This window comes from Micropterus dolomieu, linkage group LG12 (genome assembly GCF_021292245.1).
Source record: "Micropterus dolomieu isolate WLL.071019.BEF.003 ecotype Adirondacks linkage group LG12, ASM2129224v1, whole genome shotgun sequence".
In the NCBI taxonomy this organism is placed as follows: Eukaryota; Metazoa; Chordata; class Actinopteri; order Centrarchiformes; family Centrarchidae; genus Micropterus; species Micropterus dolomieu.
In genome coordinates, this window is record NC_060161.1 from 24,237,863 (window position 1) to 24,264,286 (window position 26,424).

At 43.0% G+C, this 26,424-nt stretch overlaps 1 protein-coding gene across 7 annotated transcripts; it reads right to left on the reverse strand.

Annotated features, from left to right (window-relative positions):
• Nucleotides 1-94: 94 nt before the first annotated feature.
• On the reverse strand, nt 95-25,367 carry arhgef11 (Rho guanine nucleotide exchange factor (GEF) 11). Of its 7 annotated transcripts, none has more exons than XM_046063810.1 (42): nt 24,463-25,366; nt 23,587-24,093; nt 21,075-21,166; nt 20,848-20,952; nt 20,671-20,720; nt 20,536-20,593; nt 20,227-20,426; nt 19,972-20,043; nt 19,685-19,792; nt 19,151-19,199; nt 18,715-18,752; nt 18,504-18,596; nt 17,167-17,235; nt 16,938-17,042; nt 16,541-16,639; nt 16,232-16,274; nt 15,951-16,047; nt 15,671-15,793; nt 15,102-15,125; nt 14,475-14,601; nt 13,304-13,397; nt 12,867-12,896; nt 12,578-12,710; nt 11,859-12,062; nt 11,574-11,621; nt 11,094-11,242; nt 10,777-10,917; nt 10,369-10,445; nt 9,462-9,587; nt 8,799-8,916; nt 8,548-8,696; nt 8,384-8,459; nt 8,127-8,300; nt 7,929-8,010; nt 7,721-7,801; nt 7,510-7,565; nt 7,206-7,358; nt 6,247-6,480; nt 5,712-5,822; nt 5,256-5,551; nt 3,662-3,794; nt 95-3,563 (listed from the first exon to the last, which is right to left on the reverse strand). In XM_046063810.1, exons 2-42 carry the CDS (start codon nt 23,619-23,621, stop codon nt 3,514-3,516), a joined length of 4,302 nt encoding a protein of 1,433 aa, XP_045919766.1. In that variant the 5' UTR covers nt 23,622-24,093; nt 24,463-25,366; the 3' UTR covers nt 95-3,513. The 7 variants fall into 7 exon arrangements, with proteins under 7 accessions (XP_045919766.1, XP_045919767.1, XP_045919768.1 ...); XM_046063811.1 differs by having other exon boundaries at nt 23,587-23,851; nt 23,934-25,366; XM_046063812.1 differs by having other exon boundaries at nt 21,081-21,166; nt 23,587-25,366.
• Between the last annotated feature and the right edge of the window lie 1,057 nt (nt 25,368-26,424).

Consider the following 26,424-nt stretch of genomic DNA (forward strand, 5'->3'; position numbering starts at 1 on the left):
TATGACACATCCAAATGTTCAACTCTAAAATTCACTTACAGTAAAACCAACATTAAACGGTGACAGTTAAATTCAAAGAGACTCGCACACATCATTTTCTTTATCCAGTTTCTTTTTAATCTCACAAAACACACAAATTTGAGACATGAGCTCTTTTTTTCCTTCTGTGCAGCTAAACAATCTCACCAATTTTAAAAACAAGGGAGAAGAAAATAATTTATACATCCTTTTTTTTAATCATATCTACAAAAATAAAATCAAATACGAGGACTAAGCCTTTACAGAAAAAAATTAACATATATAAAACAAGTGGGTCTGATCTCTCTATATTACATGAGTGAACAATATTGTTTAAAAAAAGACAAAATAAAAAAGACAATGAGATGATAGTTAAAGACGTGTGTATGCATACAGTAGTTTGCACTGTGCAGGGAAGTTTGTTTGTGCAACTTAAAAAAAAATAAAGGAATCAGCTTCTTTTTTTTTTTTTTTCCTTCAGCCAGTTCGGGCCACAAAGTTGATGTGAATGTACAAGAAATGAAATGAGTGAAAAAAAAGAAATCAACGAAGATATAAAGAAACTGAAGTGTAGAGGTAGAAATCAGAGATGAAAAATGCTGTAGTTGGAGGAAAGATGAGTTCCTGATTAAACCAGCTCAGACCATCCAGCATTTTTGTGTCAAATTATGAACACGTGTTTTCTATTTGATGACTGTGTGTCTGTAGTGTTAAATCTAAGGAATCTTTTTTTTTTTCATTTCATGGACATAACGTCTGGTCTGAGGTGCTTATAAATCAGCAACCAAGATGTCAAGAAAACAAACAAACTGTGTTCCCTTCAACGCCTGTGAAGAGATATTTCACTTTGGTAGAACATGTTTACGCTTTGGCACAAATTCAGAGTCAGCCGCTAAAATCAGCAGTCCTGGAGAACAGTAGCTCTCACTATAAGTGTCATTTGTTCACAGCCAAGCTACTCTCCTCACCGCCGACTCCTTTAGTGTGTTTCGGTTTAAAAGTGAAAACCTTCCACCAGGCAGTGAAATATCGCTTTAATAGAATCAGTGGCTGGAAGTGTTTAAATATACTTGGCTCCTAGTTTGGTTCAGTTTGGTAGTGTGTATCATCAGTTGTGAAGCTGGTAAAGAGGCTGGGTAACTCACTGAAGCACTCCTCATTTAGTATTTGAAACCAGCTCAAATAAAATTCAGTCCAGTGTGATTCTGCCCAGCTTGACAAGAGAAAGAAAGAGGCTAAAAAACAAATAAACATTTAAACTGGAACATAAAGGAACGTGTCTAGAAGACGTTCCTTGTAACAGCTTAAATACACATTTTTGTCTGGCGTGTATTAGAGTTAGTTCAGATGGAGTTGGGGGGGGGGGAAGCACTTTGCTTTAGTGTCAGTCTTTGCTGGTTTTCCACACGCCTCAAGGCAAAACCTTTCTGAATGTCAAACACAATAAATGATTCCTACATATGATCAAAAAGTAGTTAAAAGTAAAATTTTGACATTTTGGAAAATACTTTTATTCGCTTTCTTGATGAGTGTTAGAGGAGACCGATACCACGTGTTAAGTATGGACCTAAAGCCAGATTAGCTCAGCTCAGTTTAGTGACAGTAAACAGCTAGCTTGTCTCCGTCTACAGATGTTAAAAATAAAGCTCAAATAAATCAATCATCACAGCATCTGCAAACTGTTGTTAGGTGGATTTTGTTATCTGTAGACGGAGCCAAGCTAGCTGTTTATAGTCTTTATGCTAAGCTAAGCTAACCAGCTGCTGGCATTAGCTTCACATTAACCACACGTGAAACAATATCAATCTTGGCTAAAAAGTGTTTTTCCCAGAATGTCAAACTACTCCTTCAAAATAAATTTTTGCTTCATCTAACTGCTGCAATCACGGCACAGCTGCATATAGCTTTCTTTTTTTCTTGGACCATGTGCATATACTTGAGTTGTTAAAATATTTCTCCCAGTAAATATAAGTTGTTCTGTGCTGGGGGCGGGGGTGGGGTGGCCTCCCTCACTGGAAAACTACTTGGTAAAGAACGCAGTCCTTTCATGGCTCCGGATGTGGGCTAGACAGATAGAAACACTATGACCACTGGATTAGGGAGGGGGGGGGGATATGTTGCTGGTTCACAGTCTTTACCGTGGTATTTACACACACAATACACCGGAGAGAGGACTCAAGGATGCACGATCAAATCTTAGTGTAGACAGGCGATGTCATATTTGGCAGCAATTGAACTGAGTGACAAACGGTTTCCTCTGTGAAAATTCAAGTTTCTACGTCTGAATCTTTATTTGTCCTCTTTCCTCACACTCATCGTCAACATTGCCTGTCTTGAACATCCACAATCTCCCAAACGCTAACTGCTAAACAACTTTTACATGATCAGAACAGCTGTGTGAATCCACTGAGCTTGTTATATTTAAATCGCTGAGATCCCTGCACGCCTCTGAAGCGGCGCTGAAAAAGAAAACCTGCTAGCATTTCAGTAGTAAACAGCGCAGTAGTGTTTCCAGAACCTACAAAATGAACAATCAACATGAACCATGTGATGATCAATATGTTGCACTGATGCTTCCAAGCAGCCGTCTCGCAGCTTAAAAGAAGGCTTAAGGATACGTCAGCGTGGCTGCAACTGTCCCCGATGGCAATAAGTTTGGTGTTTCTCCCACAGTGTCGGGATACGAAGATCTGAGATGAATGAAATGGTGAAATGATGTTTGTGTGTGTGTGAGATGGCGGTTTCCTTACCCAGTGCAAATAACCTGAATTATATAGACACAGTCCTTCGGCCGTGGTAGCAGTTGAGCTCAGTGTAAAGCAACCAATGGAGGAGGGGGGAGGGGGCCCCCGGAGGCCATCTTGGCTCAAACGGCGGCCACTAAATGAAGCCAGTGTCATCTCCAGTCACTGATCCGTCCACCGTAGAGGACGTATATGACAGAGGGATGCTTTGTGGGTAAAGTGCAGGGGTGATGGGTCCCTCTGGTTATTTCCTTTAAATTAACATTTCAACACTTTTCTGCTCCGTTCCTTCAACCAGCTCTTTAAAGCGAGACATACAAACTCATTTTCCTTCACAAATATTCAACTTGGTCTTTTTTTTTTTTTTTTTTTACACTTTCAGTTCTTCCAACTTTCTTTTCTCTTCACCAGTCAACTTGTCTTCCGCCCTTTTATTCCTTCATACTTTTTTCCTCACTCCGCCCCCTGGACTCCCTCACGCTCTGGTAGAAGTCAAGAGGTTGTGCGGACCTCAGAAATCCCGGTGGATCTGGACAGCTTCCTGTAATCCCAGGGCAAGAGAAAAACAAAAAACAACCAGCCGCGGTCCTTCCTGGGCTCTGTTCTACTCGCCGGTCGGTGCATGCAGGGACGAGGGGCGAAGGGGAGGCGGGGCTGAGGTGCCAGAGTCTGACAGAGAATACATATGGGTGCGTCTGTGTGCAAACAATCAAGATTAACTGACTGCAAGTACATCCGCTCTGCAGCGATGTCAGAATCCAGTCGACTGAACCCTGGGGTCTGCTGGACTGGCCTCTTTGCCTGGTTGGGTTTAAAGGAAAAAAAATACATAATTATTATAGAAAAGAGTTGCAATGCAACCACTGTTCTGTAAAGATGCAAATTCAGTGCTCCCTCACAGTCTCCTGAGCCGCGATCCAGAGATGGTGTTCTGGACACGGTTGCCGACAGAGACCGTTGTTCCTCTGACTCCTGATTGACAGATGGCTCTCTGAGGGTTTTCAAAAGCTTGTGATGGGCCTTCTCTATTTCCTGTGAAGGGGTAAAGATGCAGAAAAGCCTAAATGACCTGAGTAGAACATAAACATAATTATGCCAGCTAGCATGAAGTGAAAAGTGAATCTTCACAAGCAACAAACTATCGTAAACTGCTTGAAGAGATACATGAATGCCAATATATAACAAATGGCATCAACGGTGCCACGACAGAAACACAAAGTAAAAGGACACAGCCCACAGTGTAAATCCTGCTGGAGTGCAGGATCTTTACATGTAAATGAACGTCTGTTACATTCAAGCCCTCGCCAAACGAGTTTACTTAATGCTGAATAAGCCAATCACCGCCAGGTAAATCGCTCTGTACTCACAGTATCATGACACAGACAGTGAGCGAAGGAGAGAGACACAGCGACGTAACCTGCTTGTTACGGTTTTATAGAGTCCTGAGCTCACACCCGCCCGGGAAAAAAGCAAAATAAGAAGAAGAAATTACAGGCAGAGGGCAGGGTCTCTGCTCATACAGACATGTAGGAGTCTACACCGTGTTTTTCAGTCACTCATTATATTTTTCTTTTAAAAAAATCCACATAAAACATTCAGCCATGTTTGATCTGCAGTGATACTCTCACGAGGCAGTTGCATCTCTTGTAAAAAGCAGAGACCCTCTTACAGAAGGTGATAACGAGGTGCGACCAGACGTAACTTTAGGCTAGCCTCCCTGGAATTCGCACAAAACCAACCACATTGGCTTGTGGGAGCCTCCTGTACCGGCTTTACTTGGTTAGTTTTGCTCAAGTCCTACATACCAAAGGGATCATGATGATTTTATTTGATGCCATAGACACTCAACAATTGACCCTTCGCTAAGCCACGCCCCAAATACACAGCTGGCCAATCACAGCGCAGTATAGCTTATTTTTTTTGCTGTATTTTTCCAAGATATGGTCAAACGCTGTTCCTGGGGCCCTTGTAATAGTTACAGTATCAAATGTATAATGCAACTGCAAAACTCTCTGCTTCTTTCTGAGATCACTTTTGACAATATTTCTCCGGGGAGTGCAGTAATAGACAGCAGCAGCACAGGCAGTTTGTCAGACTTAGCAACAGTAACTAAGGGGGGGCGGGTCACAATTGAGCCAAGAAAGCCTTTGGTTTGACTTCAAGCTACAACACGCAAAAAGAAGTCTGTCCTACTGCATTTATGGTTTCTGGCTCTGGGAAAGACCGTAAAATCCCCCAAACTACTGTATCTCTGAACTCCCTCTTTAAACAAATCACACACATTTAGGATATTCTATGTGATCTTCTGTTGATAAATAATATAAAATGTCTTCACTGAGCCTCCTCTGGAACAGTTTGGAGGCCTCTGGGAAGGCCCGCCTCCCACTTTGGAAATCTCCGGTCCAAACACTTTGTGATCACAGTCCAGAAAAAAGGTGAATAGTTGATGGACGGATCACCAGCCACCATGTCCCCACCTGAACACTAACTCACCTTCAGCTGGCGCAACTTGCTCATCAGCCCCTCAATCGTGTGGAAAATCTCATCCACATTTTTGATGACGTGACTCTGGTTCCCAGCCTGTGATTGGCCCGTTTCCTCTTCCTGTTCCAGTTGCATAGCCTCTGATTGGCGGGGCTCGGACCCGCAGGTGGATGTTTCCTCAGCAGGCTGCGTCCGTGGTGACATCACTTCCTCCAGAGGCTGACGGAAGTGGCTGGCGGTGGGGGTAGGGGGATCTGTGGCGGTCTCTCCCGGCTCTGTAGGCATCACCAAGTAGAAAGTGTTCCCTAGAGCACAGACGTGTGATAAACACAAAGTGTGCTGGTGAGTTATTTCAACAACGACATTAAAGATTATATTCTATTATCTTTAATTTTACACGTGTAAATAAAAGAACGTGCTCGTCTGATAAAAACTACCGCACTTGACCAATTTACTTATCGTTACCCTGCATGGTGGCCTCGCCTCTCGGCTCGGACGATTGGTCGGAGGGGAGGGTGACATCATCAGTGATGTCATCAGGGACAGAAGAAGAAGAAGGAGGACCCGCAACCACAGCTATGCAAAGAAAAGTGTGTGTGGAGGTGTTTGTGTGTGAAAGAAATGAAGGGTGAGGCAAGAAGTGATGTGACGTGAAGAGCAGTTGTGGGAGCAGTGTGTCATGTTGTGAAGAGCAAGCAGATAGAAGAAAAAGAGAAGATAAAGTGTTTGAGAAACAAAATAATGAATCACAGAGTGCAGAGAAAAACATGCAGAGGGAGGCAGCCATCAAAGACACCCAGAATTTATCCAAAAAGATCCAGAAAGCAGTCAGCTGATCTACTTCAGTTCAATTATCACCAAGTATTCGTCTAAAAGATTTATCTTGAAGTAAAGGTTTCAAATTTGTAACTATCTGAGAATTGAATGAACGATGAACAGCAAGCCCTACTGAAGAATTGAAGATAATTATGTGAAAGGTTTTCTCAGTCTGATCCTCTACCTTTCCTTATGACCTGAACTCCGAGGTGCTCCGGGTCCGGGGGCAGGACCTCTTCAGGCTCGGCCTCCCATTCGTTGGCGCTGAAGTTGAGGACAGTCTCCAGAGACTCTGGCCGCTGTCTTTCGGTGAACGAGCTCCTTTCGATAGACGTCTCGTTGGTGGGCGTGTCGTCTGAATCGTGGCTCCAACCGTCATCCTCAAAATCTTGTAATATGAGGTGCCTTAGTGTTTCAACTGTAGAGGCATGAAAACAACAAAATCAGGAATTGATAGATTCTGAAATTCCTCAAGGATCATTGGCTGATTGCTAAAATAAATTTGTTGATTTTTTTTTTTTTTATAATGACAAGCTTAAACCAAATACAGTAAAAAAGACACAAAGAAGAAAACAAAAAAAACACACCCGTTTCATTATAGCTTATAAACTAATCAAATCAAATTCAAAGTTTAACACCCAACAGTGGGGATGTACCGATCCGTTTTCCCACCGCAAAACATACGCTGAGAATGGCAGAAACGCACAGAGGACGTCTGTGACACAGGGCTGCTGCATCTCGGTCAGATGCACCGAGAGAATCAAGGTAAGTTGGTTTAAATTTGCAGGGTTAAATGTTTCAACTATAATTCTAAAGTAAAAAAAATACCTACTTTGCAGTTTTCACTTATTCCCGCAGTTTCATTACAAAAAAGAAAAAGAAAACATCGCAATTTTTTAGAAACACTGCCGCAAAATCAGGCATTTTAGGCCCCAACAATCACAAAAATCCTGGAAGGACTGAGGCAGGTTTTTGCCATCTCGACACTACATTTGAGACAAGGTTCATGACCACCTACGAGGTCTTTTCAGGTCTTTTATGTCAGTATTGGATCGAGACTCGGAATCAGCAGATATTCAATATAAAATGACTCGGATTGGGATCTGGGGCAAAAAAACTTATTTGTTTTTGATTCCCTCTCACCGTCTTGTAAAGCGGCCTCTGCTACACCAACTGCTTTTCCTTCACCACAGATGAAAGTTTCTGTTTGGTCCAATGGGGTGTCGGCTGAGAGCACATTGTCATCCTTGGAGGAATGAGTGTCCATGGAGTTCAACTGCTCCGTCATTGAGTTGTCTGGAAGATTTCAAACAGTTAAAAGGTAAAAAAAATTAAAAAAAGAGAAGCAACCAATGATTTTGTTTTGTGAGTAAGTCAGAGAGGTCAAACTCTTATTTTATTTCACAAATCTCTGCAGACAGTTTAATTACGCGAGGCTGGTTATTACCTGCATAGGCATTGCTGCCAGTTGAGACTGGGGACGCACTGCGTAGACTGGGGGAACTACAGAAAATAGAAACCGCACACACTAAGCATTAACACCGTGAAATAAAAACCCATCTAATAGAATAAAACAAAATATCTTACGAGTAACCTTCTGGCAAAGGAGCTGTAACACATTCCTTTATTTATTATTCACAGACATGAGATTTACTCACGATGCAGGTATGGGCGCGTGATTAATCAGGGGTGATGAACTTTCTGCCGATGATATGGTCTTTTCAAGTAAATCTCTCCAGCTGTAAAGGAAAAAGAAAACAAAAGTTAACACATCCTGCAAATGTTCAGTGCAGCAAAGCATGTTTCTGGAGGCAGAAGAAGAACACGTTTGCTCTGAGAGACTTCCTGTCACAGAAAGGAGCTTACATGTTTTTCTCTGACGACGTCCCCGCCACCAGCTCATAGATCTGCCTCTCTGTGGTGCTGATGACGTAGAGGGCTTTGTTGTCTGGAGAGAAATCACAAGATTAACACATTTAATCTGGACCACAGAAGAAGAAAAAGAGCGCCAATTCTCCATACATTTTTTAAAACGTGCATTCTTAGGTGTGACCACAATCTCACCTGTAGCTACTGAGCGGACCAGCAGCGAGTCCAGCTTCACCAGAGGGCTGAAGGAGGTCTTGCTGTCTCCGCTGCCTCCACCCAACCAGCGGGATGGATATCTCAGCTGCAGCCGGTCGTCTGGGCCCCTCTGCAGAAGGACCAGGCAGTCGGACAGCAGCAGCGCTTGAATCTCTGGAGGAAGGATACAGAGACATGTGATTAGGGTATGAAACCAAACTGATCAATGCAGAATGTATCCAGACAGAGGCACTGACCTATCTGCTTATCTTTGCTGAGTTTCCACGTGAGAGGACCTTCATGAATCATTCTCTTCGTGGTGAGGTCCAGACTCTGAGAGACAGAGAGCAAAACACATTCAGGTAAAGAAGAAAGGAGGAGAAGCTAAAAACAGGTTAACTAGTACAAACTTCTTTACTACCTTGAATAGAGGGGCAGCGTCCAGCCTGCGCTGGTATTGGCTGAGACGTTGCCGGTGTTCTGTTTCCCTTACTACCTCGTTGACAGCCTGCAGTATCCCTCTGCAACACGCCTGAGCGCACTGAAGTGAGGGGAGGTCCGACGAGCCGGCTAAACAGAAAAACAAGAACATCGGTCTTAAAAATCACCTACTTTTTTGGCTGGTTTTCTGGCGTTGACGGTTCTTACACAACATTTCTTTTGATTCCTCACCTTCTGTGTGCTTCATGATGTTGTCCAGCAGCAGAGGGTACTTGGTGAGTCTCTGCATCTCTGACACCAGCAGGTCTTTGAGCTGCAGCCTCCGACAGTGAGGACTGGCCTCACACTCCTGAACAAAAGTCAAACACATAAGGACATAAAGCACACGGCTGCGCAGCCATGGAGGTTTGGACAGACTAGGGCCAAAAATGTTATCATGATAAAAAATTCATTCGAAAATGATAATTATCACGATAAATGTCAAATCACTATTTCTTTCAAGTTTAAAGGCTGATTTTTACTCCTGAGAGAAAGTTGAAGAAACCAGATGGTTAATTAAACTTTTCTTTATGGTCAGAACAAACACTTGATGCCAAACAGTGGAGTAAGGACTTTTTTCAGTCCCTTTTCCTCAAAAAAATATTCAATTATTCTATTCAATTATTATTCAAATTAAAAATCAAATATTTAATGAACATTTTTTGACCACAGGAAAATTATATTGCGATGATTATCATTATTGTTTTATTGCCCAGCTCTAAGACAGACGTAAGACATAGACGGAACTACAGAGAAACAGACACATGTTCTTTTGTTTTTTTTTGATGAATCCAATTTCAACTAAAAAACTACTCAGGCACGAACGTGTGTGTGTCTGTGTGTGTGTGTGTGTACCTGGATAATGTGAGCGAAGCGAGGGTCTTTACGTTGTTTGTTCTTGATGAGCTCCAGAGCCTGAGACTGCTGGCTGCACAGCTGTGATGCTTGTTCCTGAAACTCGTCTCCGGCTACACCTTCAAACTAGAAACAGACACAGCTGTTAACAAACTGAATACACGTGTAACATTTTAAACATTACAAAAGAAACAAGAAGACAATAATGGAGATTATTTGACTGATTGATATAATAATAATACATTTTATTTCTATAGCGCTTTTCAGGACACTCAAAGACACTTTACAGTAAAAGTAGACGTTATGTACATTTAAAACAGATTAAAAACATACAAAGCATAATATATATGAACAGTAAATAAAACATGTGGTGTGGAAACATAAGAGCAAAGGGGCAACCAAATAAATAACAAAACAACTGCAGGTGTAATATAACATTATTTGATGTTATTAAAAGCTATTCTAAAAAGTTGGGTTTTGATAACTGATGTGAAAGAGTCCATGTCGCTGCAATCTCGGATGTGTAGGGTAAGGAGTTCCAGAGGGAGGGGGCTGCAATGGTGAAAGCTCTGTCGCCCCAGGTACGCTGCTTGGTCCGGATTTGAGGTGAGAGTAGGTTAGCGTCAGGGGAGCGGAGTTTGCGGTGTGGTGGTGGAGCAGGTCTGTGAGGTAGGAAGGGGCCTTGTTTATGGAGGGCTTTACGTGTGAGGAGGAGGACTTCGTACTGAATGCGTTGGGGAATGGGGAGCCAGTGAAGATTCTGGAGGACAGGGGTGATGTGGTCACGGGTGCGTGTGTGGGTGAGGAGGCGGCCAGCAGAGTTTTGAATATATTGAAGTTTATTTAGGGCTTTGGCAGGTGAACCATAGAGGATGCTATTGCAGTAGTAGATGATTATTTCACTCACCCTGGCCAGCATAACGTCCCCGATGTCCTGAACGATGGGAGTTTCTCTTCGCTTCTTCATCGCCTCACACAGACTTGCTGCAAAGAAGCAATACAGAAGCAACTTTAAGAGTGGAATGAAAAGGACCTCAACTTCTGAGGCCTCAAAGTACAAATCACTTTATTGAGCAAAATGAAACAGCGGCAGATGAAGCACAGAAAGTTCTTCACCTGTCCATATTTAAATGCTTAAAGTTTCATGTCTTAATTAGAAAACGTCCTAAGATGGTGTTAATTATAGGACCGTAAACAAGATCTCAAGATGAGAAAATATGCTGCTTTACCTGTTATTACTGCGTGCACAGTCAAATGAGTGCCAGAAATGTTCACTTTATTTACGCTGCGTAAACACAGAGATACACAGACTGACCGTGGAGTTCGTAGACCTGAGGCAGGTTGGGGAAGATGCAGGCCAGCTCATCAGAGTTCAGCACAGACCTCATCTTTTGGAAAAAGACCTGGTCCAGGACCTTCAAAGTGCGCAGGTGAGACACCTCTGTGGTAAACAGCTCTGATGATGAAGATGAGAGGAACAAACGAAGACGATCAACACCAGTGCACTACAGTCTTTATTATAGACATTTTAAAAAAGTTTTCTTTTTGTATCATGACTGTGGAGTAGCGAGTATTTCTGTGAAGCATATTAAAATGTCTGTTGTTAACGCATGTGTTGAATTCAACTCATACCGTATATGACAGCCTGTCTGTCCACCTCCCTCGGACTGAGCGTGGAGAGGAGCTGAGCGGGAACTGTGTCCTGCCAGTTCTGACTGTCACAGACCTCCTCCTCCAGCGCCGCGGCGTCTGGCAGCAGGGCCAACGGTGAGTCCATGCTCCTGCAGGGTCACGCACACACACATACACAAACACAGGTAGGAGAGATGGGCCGACATGGACGGATGGAGGGACGGGCAGAAAACAGATGGTGGTGCATGGATGGAGAGACAAAACAAAAACAATTTTATACAAACAGAGCTATAACAAAACAAAGACTATATTCTGTGTTCATGTAAAATTACAGGAAGACTTGAAATTAAAGGATGCTGAAGGCTGACATTTATTTCTTCAGGAGTTTTTCATGTGGGAAGCAATTTTCTTCTGCTAGACAATTACTGATCAGCTGATCATCTATCACCAGTCATCTAAGGGGATGTCAAGGAAACTCACCTGCGTCTAGACCGAGGAGTGTATGGGGGTGTAGGGTTCTCTAGAGACCTGAGTTTGAGAGAGAGTGAAGAGAGACATGAGGTGACAACCTAAATTTCCAGGGGTAACGTCCGGGGTGAGTTATTTGTGAGGTTAATGTTACATTAAAAAGGGGAGAGTTTGGATTCCTTGAAGAGGTCTGCATCTGAATTTCATCTCTGACATCTCAGACGATTCTGTTTTCAAAAGTTAAAATAAAAACTGTGTGGAAACACTCCGAGGAAGCCCGGCTTAGTGAATCTTTACCGTGCAGAGCTGCTGGATGCAGATGAGGTGCTGTGCTGCAGCAGCCTGAGGCCCGGGCCCTCCCTGTCCTCCCCGCAGTCCTCCATGTCCACGTCACTTCGAGAGCGAGGGACAGACTCCGTTCCAGAGACAACACCCCGGCGGCGCCCTTCTCCCTGAGCCTTCAACGACTCGCTGCGTGCCAGACGCACGGAGATCGTGGGGCTACAATAAAGAAAACAGAGCATTTTACTAAATGAGTAGGTAGTACACTATATATTTAACATCTACTAGTGATAGACCGATTAGTCAGTCAGCCAATTACCGATACCTGCACTCAGAGGCAGATATATCATCCTCAATGACAGCAAGTCTAATCTAACCTATAACCATTACTGGCTAGTGTTAAATATATATTGTTATACTATAGAGAATAATGTAGCTGAATGACATCTGACAAATTGTACCCCACTCTCCCTTAAACACCAGTCATGTTCTAAAAATCTACAGCAGACCCCGTGTGTTTCTCTATTTCATTCATTATTAAAAAGTTTAAAATAACTGGCTAAAATAAAATGTATATTACATTGTACTCTGCATGGAATAATGGAATTATACATGACTTTTCTTTGTTTTGATATCTGCATTATATATTGGCTAAATATTTGGCCATTCAACAACACATATCAGTCACCCACTAACGTGATGACGTAGTTTAAGAAGTTAAGCATCAGAGCTACCTGTCCATGCCTTCTTCCCCTAGGCTGCTGGAGGAGAGCCTCTGCGGGTCGGCGGCGTCACCACCCTCCTCCCCCGTCGTCTCTGTGTGATTCTCAAACTGCTGAATGATGTTCCTCACACTGCCAGGCCGGACTGCAAACACAGATAGGACTTAACTGCACAGTATGATTAAAAAAGTACACGTGCGCTCTCGGCAGAAAGGGTTGATGGAAAATGAGGTGGAACACAAGCAATGTTCAAAATACAAACATTTCACAAATAAAGTGCAATGACCAAAAAAATATGTACCTTCGGTGGGTGACAACGGGACATGGAATGCTACGAAACCAAAATGAACCAAAAGGAAACAATGAAATCAGAACAACAACAAGACAATGAAAATACAATAAATCAATAAATAAACCTGCTAAAACAATAAAAAGGACAAACAGAGGGCAAAAAAAAATCAATAGTGCCTGACAAATACAATGAGTGAGAGAATCACATGTTCGTATTAGGGTGCCTGTAGGGTACCAGTGGTTTCAGCAGATGCTCTCAGCTGCATTTTAAATACTGACAATGTGCCAGTGCGAGCAGCAAGAGGACTAAAAGAATAAGCTGTCCGGTTTAGATTTTACATTACTGCAAGTGCGTTTTAGCATTTTAGCATGAACACATGTCGTGATCAAATAATGATCTTTCTTCCCCAGTTCTATGCATGAATGCGTGTGTGTGTTTGTATTTACTGGACTGGGACGTGGACCGGGGTTTGCCGATGTACTTCAGGATGGGATTTCTCTTTTTATCCTCTCCATCTTTCTCTTTCTTGATACCAGTCAGCTGTGGAGAGACGAACCATGAAGTCACAATCAGCATATTTCCCTCGTTCTTGTTTATCAACTTCTATTTCTATTCTCATCTTTTATTAGCTGCGCCAGTGGATTTTTGTTTACCCAAACTTGCCTTCGTTTGAATAGCACAAAGAAAAGGTTTTAGAGTTTTGGTTACCTGTGGGGCGGACCTGGTGAGCTCTAGGCATGTGAACATTACCTCGGTACGAGATGAGATGATAATTTCACAGTATTTAATAGAAATCATCAATGCTGAAATATATCAGTGTGTGTGTGTGTGTGTGTGCACGCACCTGCATTCAGGTGATATACATTTTCCTATACATTTTCCAATTTTTGATGGAAATGTTTTTATTCATGTAAAGGGAAGCACAAAATTCAGGTGGAAAAGTAATAAAGAATCTAATGCAGTGCAGCTCTTATTCTGTGTTGCTTTCACATACGTTTCTCCTGTAGATCAACTTTTCTCGTGTAATATCTTCCCTGCTGAATTAGCACACATGCAGGCATGATTTAGTCTTCCCTCCTCTTTTGTCATGTTCACAGGAAGAGAACGAAAAATTTGGCCAAATAGAAACTGTGACAAGAAGGTGTTAAAGTTACTGACTGGGATCATTTTATAATCAGTAGCTTCTTTATTCTTACTTTAAAAAAAAAAAAAAAACTTTCTCAAAGCACTTTCATTTGTCATTTAACTTTTCTTGCTGCAACCTATTTTTCAAAGCATCTTTAACAAACACTTTCAAAAAGTGATGGGGACAGATCCCCAGCTCCCCCAGTGTAAACAACACAGATGCCGACACGTTTTATACAGTTGACGTTAGCCTACATTACATCCAAGTTGCTGCCACTGCCCTGAACGATAAGTGGGCAAAGTTCTTTTACCGTCCTCACGTGTTCAGCTGTCAGACTCTGCAGTGTAGCGGACTAGATTAAACGCTGGCTCTGATTGGGTGTTGGGTTGAGGCATTAGGAGTGAAGACTGGTTTGGCACAGCCAGTTGTAAAGTTGCAAAGGCCATATGCTAGAGAGGAGAGGACTCTGTAGAGGCAGATGCCACTCTTACCTTTTTCGTCTTTAAGAAAGCGAGCCACTTCTCCTTCTCTGTGCTCAAACCAGGGAAGACCTTCGAGTCTCTTAGCTTGATACCGGAGTGACGCAGGTAGAGGAGCACGGCCGACGCCAGAGGAGAACTGAGAGAGAGACAGAGAGAGAGAGACCGAGAGAGAGACAGAGAGAGAGAGACCGAGAGAGAGACAGAGAGAGAGACAGAGAGAGACCGAGAGAGAGAGACCGAGAGAGAGAGACAGAGAGAGAGAGACCGAGAGAGAGACAGAGAGAGAGAGACCGAGAGAGAGAGACCGAGAGACAGAGAGAGACAGACCGAGAGACAGAGACCGAGAGACAGAGAGAGACAGACCGAGAGACAGAGAGAGACAGAGAGAGACAGAGAGAGAGAGAGAGAGAGAGAGAGAGAGAGAGAGAGAGAGAGAGAGAGAGAGAGAGAGAGAGAGAGAGAGAGAGAGAGAGACAGAGAGACAGAGAGGTGACAGGAGGAGGGGAAAGTGACGAAGAGAAAAGACCACAAGAGGAAACAAACAAAGAGAAGGTGTTGAGAGACAATGAACCACATCGCTCAGGCAGCTGCTGCTGCTGTTAAATTACAATTTCACTCTTGAGACGCCTGTTTTACCTTCTGTCCTCTTCGTGCTTTGATCTAGAGGGGGAACAGAAAGAGAGACATGAAAAGGCGGTTAACTCCCTCCATAAGAAATAACAGGCTTTCAAAGAGATCTCCTGTTTAATTCCTCAAAGTTAAATCCACTTCATTCAGGTCGAGACAATGACGTGAGACACAGACTATAGTGCAGCAGTCATGTGACAGAAATCGGCCGGTGTGTGTGGCTAAAATTAAAGGAGTAAATGTCATGTGGTCTCCAGGTCGTGCTATGATAGCTTGGGTGAGGCTCCTTCTTTCGCTGTGTGTTAATATTCAGTTCATGATTAGAGCCACGTCTTTAAGCAAACTAATGTATAATGAGTGAACAGGTGAATTTAAACCCAGAAAATCAATTTTGGTCCAAAACCGACGAAAGCAAACAACTGGATCTTTTCTAGTTTGACATCATTTAGATAAAGGTGAGTCAACTTTGTCCAGAAAATGAACCCGTGCCCTCGCCATGAACCTGAAGTTGTTGTAATTTTACAGTTTTTAATAACAGGAAAAACATGATGCAACAGCAGCGTCTGAGCAAGACTCACAGAATTTCCCAGAGGGCGGTGACCTGTCTGTCCACCACCTGTCTCTCTTTCACCGGGTCTCCATCCAGCTGCAGCAGGTCTCCTTCTCCGAACAGAGAGCCGAGACCCATCATCTGCTTGTTCCTGTGAAACACAAGCTCAATGGGTTAATATGAAGTCCTGTTAATGTTCTTCTATCAGATGGGAAAACCTAAAAGGTAAACAAACTAACTTCCGCTGTTTAATTCCCAGTTTAAATGTTTCTCAATGTTACAAACAAGAAAAATCTGAAGTAATGTACCTGTAGTCCTGTATCTGGTCCTGGATGTCTGGCAGTACTTGCTGCTGCAGCTCAGACAGAGGTCCTCTGATGTCCTCCTGGGCATGAAGTCGACTTTCTGAAGGGAAGATGGACACAACATCATGTGAGCGGGCACACTTCATCACAAGTCACTTTTCAGTTTTTAGTCTCACATGAAAGAAGACCTCAAAAATCTTTGGTTGAAGGCAGAAATATTCATTTAAAAACACAAAACAAATTGAGTAAACCCACAACTCAACGAGCTTTTAGTTTTGGCTTACCTATATCGGTGAGATACTCCTCCCGTACTTTGATTTTCAGGGGCTAAAAGGGAAAAAATAAAAAGTTCTGTAATGTTACAGTAATAGAAGCAGACGCAGGAGGCACAAATATTCACAGTTTTGTAAGTATTTATCGCGATATATAAGCCATATCACTTTTTAACAGAGGATCAGAATAAAGTTTATCATTTACGTTCTGTGGTGCCAAATGCAACTACTTTTATTTATTTTTTGGAAAAAACTGCATTAACGCCAACACTGTGATAAAGGAATATTAGTATAGAATCATTAAGACAAGTCGGTACATACAGCGTCTGGGTCCAGGAAATGGGAGCAGATCTGAGGTGCAAGTGCGCGGGCGTCTTTAGGACTGGAGCCCAGGTAGGCCTCCACCGACAGGTAAAACAGCTGTCGTAGAAACACATAAGCATGAACGTAAGAAAGCTAACCTAGATATACATTTTGAAATATTAAAAATCAATGTTTTTGGTTAGTTAGGTGTCAAGATACTACAATAAAATAGCACCGTTATCCTTTATTATACTATTTGCATTTACTCCAGATGTCAATGACATTAAAAAACAGCAGCATACATTTCAATTCTTAGACAACCACAATTACAATCATCAGTCCCAAAGGAAAATAAATGTAGGAGACGCTATCTTTCATTACATTTGTTGTAACATTACACATGATGCAGACTGACCAGAGGGTTGGGGTCCAGGAGCTGGGTGAAGATGTATCTCATGAACACCGCCATGTGTGCCGGCCGTGACTTCAGCAACTCGATGTCCTGAAACGGGCCGTCCATCTGAGAGAAAGACGGAGAAAGAGAAAAAAATTATGAATAGTTGTAAAGATGGAGGGAACAGCAAGATGCAGCGTCGAAAAAGGAGGAAAATCACATCAAGCAGCTCGATTACAGCCCTTCTCACCTCATTAAATGCATAGCCGTTATCTTCCTCATCCTCTTCCTCGGGGCCGATGATCTGGGCCTTTCCGCCCTTTGAACACAAATGCGCACACACAGGTTTCAAGAAATGGGAAAGCACTTCACACCTGAGGACACGCACAGAGGGGCCAAGCACACCTGCTGTTTTCACTCATCAGCTGTGCATGCGGTTGGGTGATGTGAAATATGAATCTAAGGCTGTGTACAATTCTCTTCTCCGTCTCACTGCTTGACTTTACATTTTTAACAGTCACAGGTGAGCTACCTCTCAGAGCAGGAAGGCTCAGTGAGCGATACAACAGTATGCAGCTGGCGATGCAGGCCCTGTTTTTGCTTAAACTACACAACAATAAACTAAATGACTCATAACCTGATTTACTTCAGTGGTTGCAAACTTGATATTCCAGTAGTCGCCCTGATCGTGAAACAAAGAGCCTCTGTAAAACTCTGAGTTTCTCTATGTTCAGCGTAACCCCAGCGAAAGGGAAGGAGCAGACTCCTCTGAAAAACTGAAATATAATAAACAGGATGTACAGTATGTATACAGGACAGAGCTGTACACCAGTTTAGTCTAAGCTTGTACCTGATGTTCTCAACCCCTGACGAGTAAGTTAGTACTAATGACATACAGCAGAGCTAACAACTTTGTTACTAATTTAGCTAAAGTTACATAACAGCCAAATAACATACTCTACAGGGGGGATGTCAGCTAGCGCTAACAACCTTCACTTTTCCAGCAGTTGGAGAAACTACAGACTTTTATTAAAGGACACACTGTGACCTACGCTGCATGTTTACTACAAGACTTAAACTTACTGCTAATTTTTCTCCGCCGTCATGTTCTGCCGCTCTCTCTCTCTCATTCGCTAGGCCACACTCTCAGGATACGCAGAGAGCAGCCAACAGTCGAGTGTCACCATGCTCACACAGTGTACGAGTTAAAATCATCACTTGCTCATTGATATAAATTATTGTGTGACATTTAAGTAGAGTGATTATTCATTACGCAGCGCTGGTGTGCCGAATACAGGGGAAACACGGGTCTCTCTGTTATCTGCACGCCACAGACGGTCTGGGTGCTGCACTTCCGCAAGTTCCGCTGTTTGCGTCCTGTCAACATTATGTTATCAATTAACATTTAAATAATCGATTTTTGACATTTGTTAATCGATTCACAATCTTCCACGTCGGCGTCGCGATTCATCTAAGAATTGATTTTTCCTCCCACCCCTACTAAAGATATTTTCAGACTGCATGTGAGGATCTTTTTCCCGGAGGCATCTGTGTTAAAGTGAATGAAAGTGGGTGTGTCCATCTCACCAAATCAGACAGGGTGTGTGTGTCGGAGTTCTGCCGTCGGTGTAGGGGCATCCTGAAGGAGAATGAGGGGGAGGAGTGGGGACTCTCAAAGCCCTGGGGAGGAGGAGGAGGAAGGGAAGGGGGGGATGAGGGGGACGGGATGAGTGGGACCATCACATACACAAACATACAATCTCACCAGTTTAAGAAAAGACAAGACAGTGCAGCCTACCTCCACGTCTCCTTCACTTGAGTCCATTGATAGTCGACCTGCCAAAGGCACAGAGGAGTTTTAAACTACTTAGCTCTGACAAGTGCTTCCGTTTTGTTAAGCATATGGCCTCAGAGGTGAGTAAGCCCTGACCTTGGACAGCGTATGGCACAACAGAAGACACATTTTGAGCCACTTTCTTAAAGCAAGATGACTTTGTTGATTAATTATTCCCTTCGGGGATTAAATTAATAGAACCTTTTTGGGGAGCACAATAAAATTAAAACATAAAAAGATTATTTTGGGCCAGCGACTCAAGAAAATAAGCTTTTAAATCGCTGTATGTGGGGTCGTGTAAGGGAAGTGAGTAGCACCAACAAATCTAATGACGAGATCTCAGTTTATTTGCTGTACTTCTGTGTATTTAAATAAGTTAAAAGATAAAAGAGATACACACCTTCTCCTGCTATGACGTAGCTCGCGGCAGATTCTGATCGCGTTCCGTCCTGGAGAAGCAGAATAAAAGCTTTAGTTCATTTTCAGCAGTGGCTGTAAAAGTTAATTATGCACGTCATCGTTAAAGCAGGATTTACTCAGACAGCAGAATGGGCTGTAAACATGACACTGACATACGGATTTGAATTTAAAATCCTTTGACTCTGTCGAAACTGTTATGGCAGGCAGGTGTATTACACTGCAGTAAGTTGTTTTGTTTACCTAATGCAAGCAGAGAAGGACTAAATGTGAGGATGAATAATGATTACAGGATCTCAGATTCTTTTCAGACCACATGACAGTGAATTTCAAAATGTGCTTTTACTTTAATTTTTTCATTGTGTGGCCTAGAATCTGATGCAATGCTCTTTAACATTTTTGCAGATCTAAGTCTATTTCTCAATCTCTATCCCAGATAAACTACAATACATAGAGGGGTGTTCAGTAAATATAGAAAGCCTGTTAAAAGATAAATAAATCAGGCAGGTCTGCTCACCAGATCTTGCTGAATCTTGACCCGGACTTGGTGAGCTCTCCTCTTGGCACTTTTAATCCGCTCCTCCAGTGACGGCGACGGGTTCCTCGTCAGCTCCTCCAGCAGCTCCTGTAAATTGGTTAGCCTCGGTTATCAACAGCACATTTTGGCTGCTAAAACTTCCTAGTACAGACAGTAATTACACACATATCATGATGCAACCTGGGGCTATGCAGAACACTACAGTATATATGTATGTGAGACATTTTGGCAAGTGCTTTTTAAAATACCAGGGCAGCATAGAGTACCTGCAGTTCAGCTTCTTCCTGCTCCAGCATTTTCCTGAGTATCTGAGTGGCGTGTTTTTGTACTTCTGGGTCCTAAAAAAACACATCAACAACAGAAACTGTAAATAATTTTGATGATGTGCACCAAAATATTTTTTTCTTTGTTTGTAACACCTACATATTGTCATTTTCTGAAGCTTAACATCTGTTTCACTGATACAACATGACAGTAGCTGGCAAACTGTTACTATCAACGCTTAATATAATTTCATTCACCTGTAGTGGTTTGGGTCCAGTGATTTTTTGGGAAGGGGTGCTGCTCAGCCCAGAGGGCAAGGGTGGAGGTGGAGGGGGTGGAGCATCCCCTGCCAGAGACGTCCTCTGATTGGGTGTGAGGTCGGCGTTGAAGGGCTCTAAAGGCAGGGGGGCAGCTGAAGGGGGCGGTCCTTGTAGTGTCAGAGCTACGTACGTTCCAGCTGTGGGACGATTGAAAAGACACAGAGTCAGATAAACACTGGAATAAGAACAGAAACACTGCAAACGTAAAAAACAAAACAGGCAAACAGATACAAAGATCAAACTCACATTTGATGAGCTTCACCACCTCCTGATGGGACATGGAGGACACCAGCGAGCCGTTCACCTGAGAGGACAAGAGGAAAATCAGCCACACTAAAAACAGGAACAAACCAATAACTCTCAGACAGAAGTATTAAAAACCTTTATGATTCGGTCCCCCTCTTGGACCCCGGCCTTGACTGCAGCGCCACCTGTGAGGATGAGTAAAGGCAGACAGTGAAGCTCATGTAGCTAAAGAAAATCTCATATCTCACGTGTACCACTACAAACATCAAGCATAAGCAGATAACATCAACACATCGACCGTGCGCGTCTCACCTGGTCGCACATTCTGCACTAGCTTGACTCTCTCTCCACACACTGTGAAGCCGAAGCCGAGCTGGTCCTTCTGCACGACCACACATCTCTGGACAAGACCAGGAACTGGGAGGGGAGGGTGGGGGGATGCAAAAGGTGTTTGGGAGGCATAGTCGATTAGTCCATTATATAAAATCTAGTGAAATACTGAAACAAAAACATAAACCAGCGTGGGAAGTCACAATTACCCGTACTCTCAGCAGGGACATCAACTGCTAGCTCCCTCGGCTGGGTGGCAGAGGATTTGCGTTCAGAGTCCCCGATGGTCAGACTGCTGAGCCTGGGTTTGGGACATGAGCGGAAGAGAGAATCAGCACGAAGCAAAACTAAACAGGGTGACTTACGAAAAACACTCTGGGAGGGGGCAGATCTGAAGGGAATAAATGAAGAGAGGGGAAACCACTGAAGGCAAGATGAAGAAAAAAAGGGAAGAGAAAGAGGAGAAGCTTACAACATGAGAGGAGGGGAGGTGGAGGTCAGAGGCAGAAGATTCAGGGTGAGGCGCGTGGAACGATATGTTGGGGTAAAGAGAGAGGGAGAATATGAAGAGCACGAGAAGCGTGGAAGGAGTCGACGGGAAAAACTCACCAAGCAGCAAAAGGGCTGAAAGCGAAGCATGACAGAAAAGAAGGAAAAGGCAGATCAAGGGGGAGAGGGACAGAGAAAAGAGAGAAGAATGAAGACCAATCTTGACGTAAAAAAGGACACAGAGAAACTGACCGAGATCTGTTCAAAACATCCTCAAGGCTGCACTTCATATAAAACAAGTTACTGGGAATGCATCAAATCAATCCACCAAATCAGTATCATCACCAGTAGCGACATGATTAGTTGGAGCCATGATGTTTCTTATATGATATATGAATCGGTGCATCCCAGTGAGCTATGATACATTGTGAGCATACGGAGTATATTGGCGTATATTGCTCACGTCCTTTTTCCCACCGCGCCCCATATTAAACTCAACCCTAGAGGCACGGCTACTATCATGGTAACTGGCAGATATGAATGGAAACTGTGCAGCCCAAAGCTGCTCAAATTTGCATTTATTTTTTTTAGGTGGAAATTTGACAACAGCTAACGTGCCGGGTTGCCGCGACAGATGGGTTGAAATCGTACGTAGTGGGTGGATTGTCTTTCGTAGGCAATCCGGCAACATGGGTGAAGTGAGACAAACATGCAAAACGTATGGATCTGTGTTTGATGATTCACAAGAGAGTTTGAGGGCCGTGCAAATTACAGGGGTTTGCCGGAAGAAACAACAAAACAGGAGGGCGCTGGGAGAAGGCTCTGAAATATGGGAGAAACCTGGGACACAACAGAAGTGCTGGCAAGTCTGTATATATAACTACACTGCTACATGAAGCCCGAGCAACCTGAAATCTGCTGCCACAGCTGTACAACTTGTAGGCGTCATTAACCCCAAACCCTGACATTAGCTCTCACTGAACAGCTTTCCTACCTGAACAGGTGGGCGTTTTTCTTATTGGCTGCCCTGCTGTTACACACACACACACACACACAGAGACACAGACACAGCGGTAGGCACGTGCACAAGAACTCACACACACACACAGACAGACAGAGGGGGAAAAAGTTGACAGCAGGAGAAACAGGAAAGACACACGATCAAGACACAGATGACCACAGAAACACAGTGTTGGGCTACGTGGTGAGCATGGCGACAAACAGGATGAACTGCTGTACATTAAGTTTTAAGCAGCGGCAAAAGCTAGACAGCGCAGGTGAAGAGCCACAACACGAGATTTAAGCAACAAACAGATACTGAAACTCAATATTAACAATAACGGCGGAAATCTTTAGGAAATTCAAATCAGATTCTTGGTGTCTCGACTCGATTCAGAATCAATTCTCAGTTGAATAAATCAAACAACTGTTTTGAGGCTCCCAATCTAGTCAAACGCAATATGAAACATAACTGGCTGTTCCGAATCAGGTTAATTGGATTAATTGCTTTAAGTTGTTTTTACACAATACAAGGAATTTGTTTTGGTGACTAGGTGTGCAACAACATTAAAAATGAACCTATATAAAGCTGGCCAGGATGAAGGTCAGTTTCTGAGCCTTTCATTTCAAAAAGTAAAGTGCATTGATTTGGAAGCATGCTACAGGCTTCTGTCTGTATGAGACCAGTTAAACGGAAGTGTCATTTACTGACTAACATCACATCAACTCAGCTAAATGTTGAGTTGATGTGCGTGTTCTGGCAGTGAGCTAACGTTAGGTAGCCTCTGGGTGATGGAGCACAAAGTTTTTAAAGATGAAAGTTAAGTCTCTCTGTTAAGTTCCTCTTTCTCAATAAACATCAACAGCGTCTGTGAATCGATTCAGAATCACAGAGTTAAGAGTCATGATTATTGTTATGATTGATCCTTCCCCCGCACACCCACAAATATTCAGTCTAAGAATTGTTTAAAAATCTTTTTCAGTGTGTATTCTCGGGCTGCCTATGTTGCTGTGCATCAAGTATTTTGCCATCTGTCTCTCCTGGTTCCAGAGAGCAGTTTCATCACCTCACAGCAGCCAGTCTGACAGGTTTTTCCAGTGGCAAGACTGGACCTAAATCAGATAAAGACATGTCAATTGGCCAATTTGGGAGTACTACTTTTTTATACCCCCAAGCAAGGCGTTGAGACGTATCCTTAACCATTGGAACAGTCTGAGTGTAGTGGCTCATACCTGTCCAGTGTAGAGGTGGGTTGACGGAGACTCATGTCTGCAGCTGTGCGCCACCCCTCTGCTTCGTGGTGCGGGATCAACACGGTCACTGGGCCTCCCTTATCATCACCATCATCTCTTTCCTCTTCAGTTTTCAGTCCACACAATGGGGCTCTCTGTTGTGCTTTGATCAGATTTTCAAGCTGCTTGGACGCTGGTTCAGATCAGACAGACTGCTCCTCATGTTCCCATCCACCACAGCGGTTCCAGTTAGGTGTCAGGAGGACTTGTAAAAGAAAGTGCTGCTAAAACTAAATCTCCCAAGTGTCCCTATTCACAAGCTTACATTAGTGGTTAAAAATACATACTGTAACAAAAGGCTGAAAGTGGCTCTGATGCAGTGGTTAGGCTGTAGTGGAAAATAGATAAAGGACAGTCTGCCTCCTCAAAGCTCATCAATCATGAATGAATGGCTGATATGTCTCGCTTTGCTCCAGGTGGTCAACAACTCCCATGCCTGTTTAGTGTCTGTGTAAAAAAGCTAAATCAGGGAAGGTGAATCCAAAGCTTCAACACGCATAACTTAAGTCCAAATAACAGAAAAGCAATATGTTAAATGGCATTTAGTGACCCTGCAATGAAATAACTAACCAAAACCTTACACGCAGACAGACTTGTTTACATGTGAGGCTATGAGCAGCAGTGCCAACCTAATTAATCCAATACAAGCTAAGCACTACCTGAACCGCTCCTGTCTAAGTCATATGCTTGCATAGATTATGTTTAAAATCTAAAACACTAGAGTGGTTTCTAACAACGATATCTGTACTGATTGTGTGCGTTACACTAACATGAGGCTGGCTGACGCAAAATTTCTCCAGATATAAAATAACGTACCTCAGTTTGATAAGTAAAACGTCAATTAGCAGTCCCACTTCAACACGCTCCTACAGTAATTTAACTGTAAGTGGTAGAAATGTAAATGCTAGCACAGTGTAAACAACAACCAGCCCAGGCGCTAACTGCTCTTGGCTAACTAGCTAGCTAATTAGCAGATTAGCCGGCATTAGCTCGTTCTGCCGTTGGGCTCATAAAAGTAAAAACTACCGTGAATGAAAGCAATAAATGTGCTTCGTGACCTATCTAAATAGCCTGACTAAGGAATGATAACAACGATCTGAAGCGGCCTGCTATGTCCAGCTAGCGTTAGCTTCCTGAAGTTAGCTCTACAGAAGGGCCGGCTTCAATCCGCGGCATCGCGTTGGTCGTCAGACCGACCGAAAGCGCCGTGGGTTTGGCTTCCAGCTGCGCCAACGAGTCGGTCCTCTGGAGGTAGCCAGCTAACCAGCTATGTCTGCAAGTTGAGAGGCCAGCATGGCTTTAACTGTATGTAAATGGTTGGGTATTAAAGTGGCCGAGATGTTGACAGTCCATGCATAATCCAGGTCGATAACGTTTTATCGCAGAGTCCCGTTTTCGTGCAAATGCAAACACTAAAGCTGCACGTTAGCCAGATAGCGTTAGCTACAAAGGCGATACGATTCCAGTTAACGTTAAAGCTCCACCTCAGGTTTGTTTCCCAAAACAAGTCACAGTGGGAATATCCGGATTACTTCTCTCTTTCTCTCTCTGCCTGAAGACTCGGCAGTTAATCCCAATCGTTGCATATAGTATTTGTCTTTTTTTTAATCCCAGCTCTTGAAATAATGTTCTCTGATGTGTTGATATCCTGCTGTCTTGACTGGCTGCTGATCTACCACCATGTTCTCAAAGATCATACGGTGCGGAACAGCGCCTCCGCCTGGGTGGACTCCGGTACTGCAGCCGCTTTGCCCCACCGAAACCTACATGCTGCTGACTACCATGGAGGCTACAGTTTATGGAGGACTGATCCTGACATGCTGCATGCATGGACACTGAGTATTTAATCGGATGCTTATTTATTTATTTAGAAAGGAAAAGGAAAAACGTTCAAGCTCCTTTCAGTCTTTGTTTTAAAAGTTTCCAAATATGGCAGAAACGTATAGCCTACTATGGGCTGTCATATTTAATTTATTTAAAATGGACATAGCACATTAATGAACATATCTTTATGTACGTCAATGTAAATATGCCAGATTTAGCGTGAAGGCTATTTTTCCTCTGCAGACTCCCAGGTCAATACAAAAAAAGACAACATACACTACACCACAATATAGCCTGTAAGACAGTGCTTCACTTGTAGGTCATGAGCTGGTTACCAAAGTAAATCAGTTATAAGGTGAAAGTAATCTGTTGTAAAGTGCAATATGTTAAGATATGCAGTTTAGTGCCAATCTGTGCAATTAAGTGCAATGTAATGTTTTAAAGTGCTAAGTGCTGTCCACTGGAGAAGCTGGGAACATGTCCCCATCACTTTTTGAAACCATTGTTTAAAAACGTTCTGAAATGTAGCTTGCAACAAGAAATGTTAACAAGCTGAATGATAATGAAACATGCAATGCAAGGCAATCAAAGGAAACAAATGTGCATTGTCCAAACAAAACAACTTAAGCTAAAAAAAAGAACAAGCTACTGATTTCTGCATTACAATTTTTTATATTTCTTATATTCTGAGTTGTCACCTGTCACCTGGATTCTGTGTTTCCTTTTACAGCTATAAATTAAGACATTTCCATCATAAAGTGATGCAGAAAATGTCTCCAGAATGCAGGAAAGTAAGTGTTTAATGCACTTTTAAAGTTTTCTGGGGGAGGACACCCAAGCCCCCAACTCATTTCAGTGCTGAATATTTCTTCGAAATAGTGTTAAAATATGTTCTCATCTTGTTCTCCTGAGCCCAGTGCAGCCTCGCGTCTCCTGAGTTAATATCTTCACAGC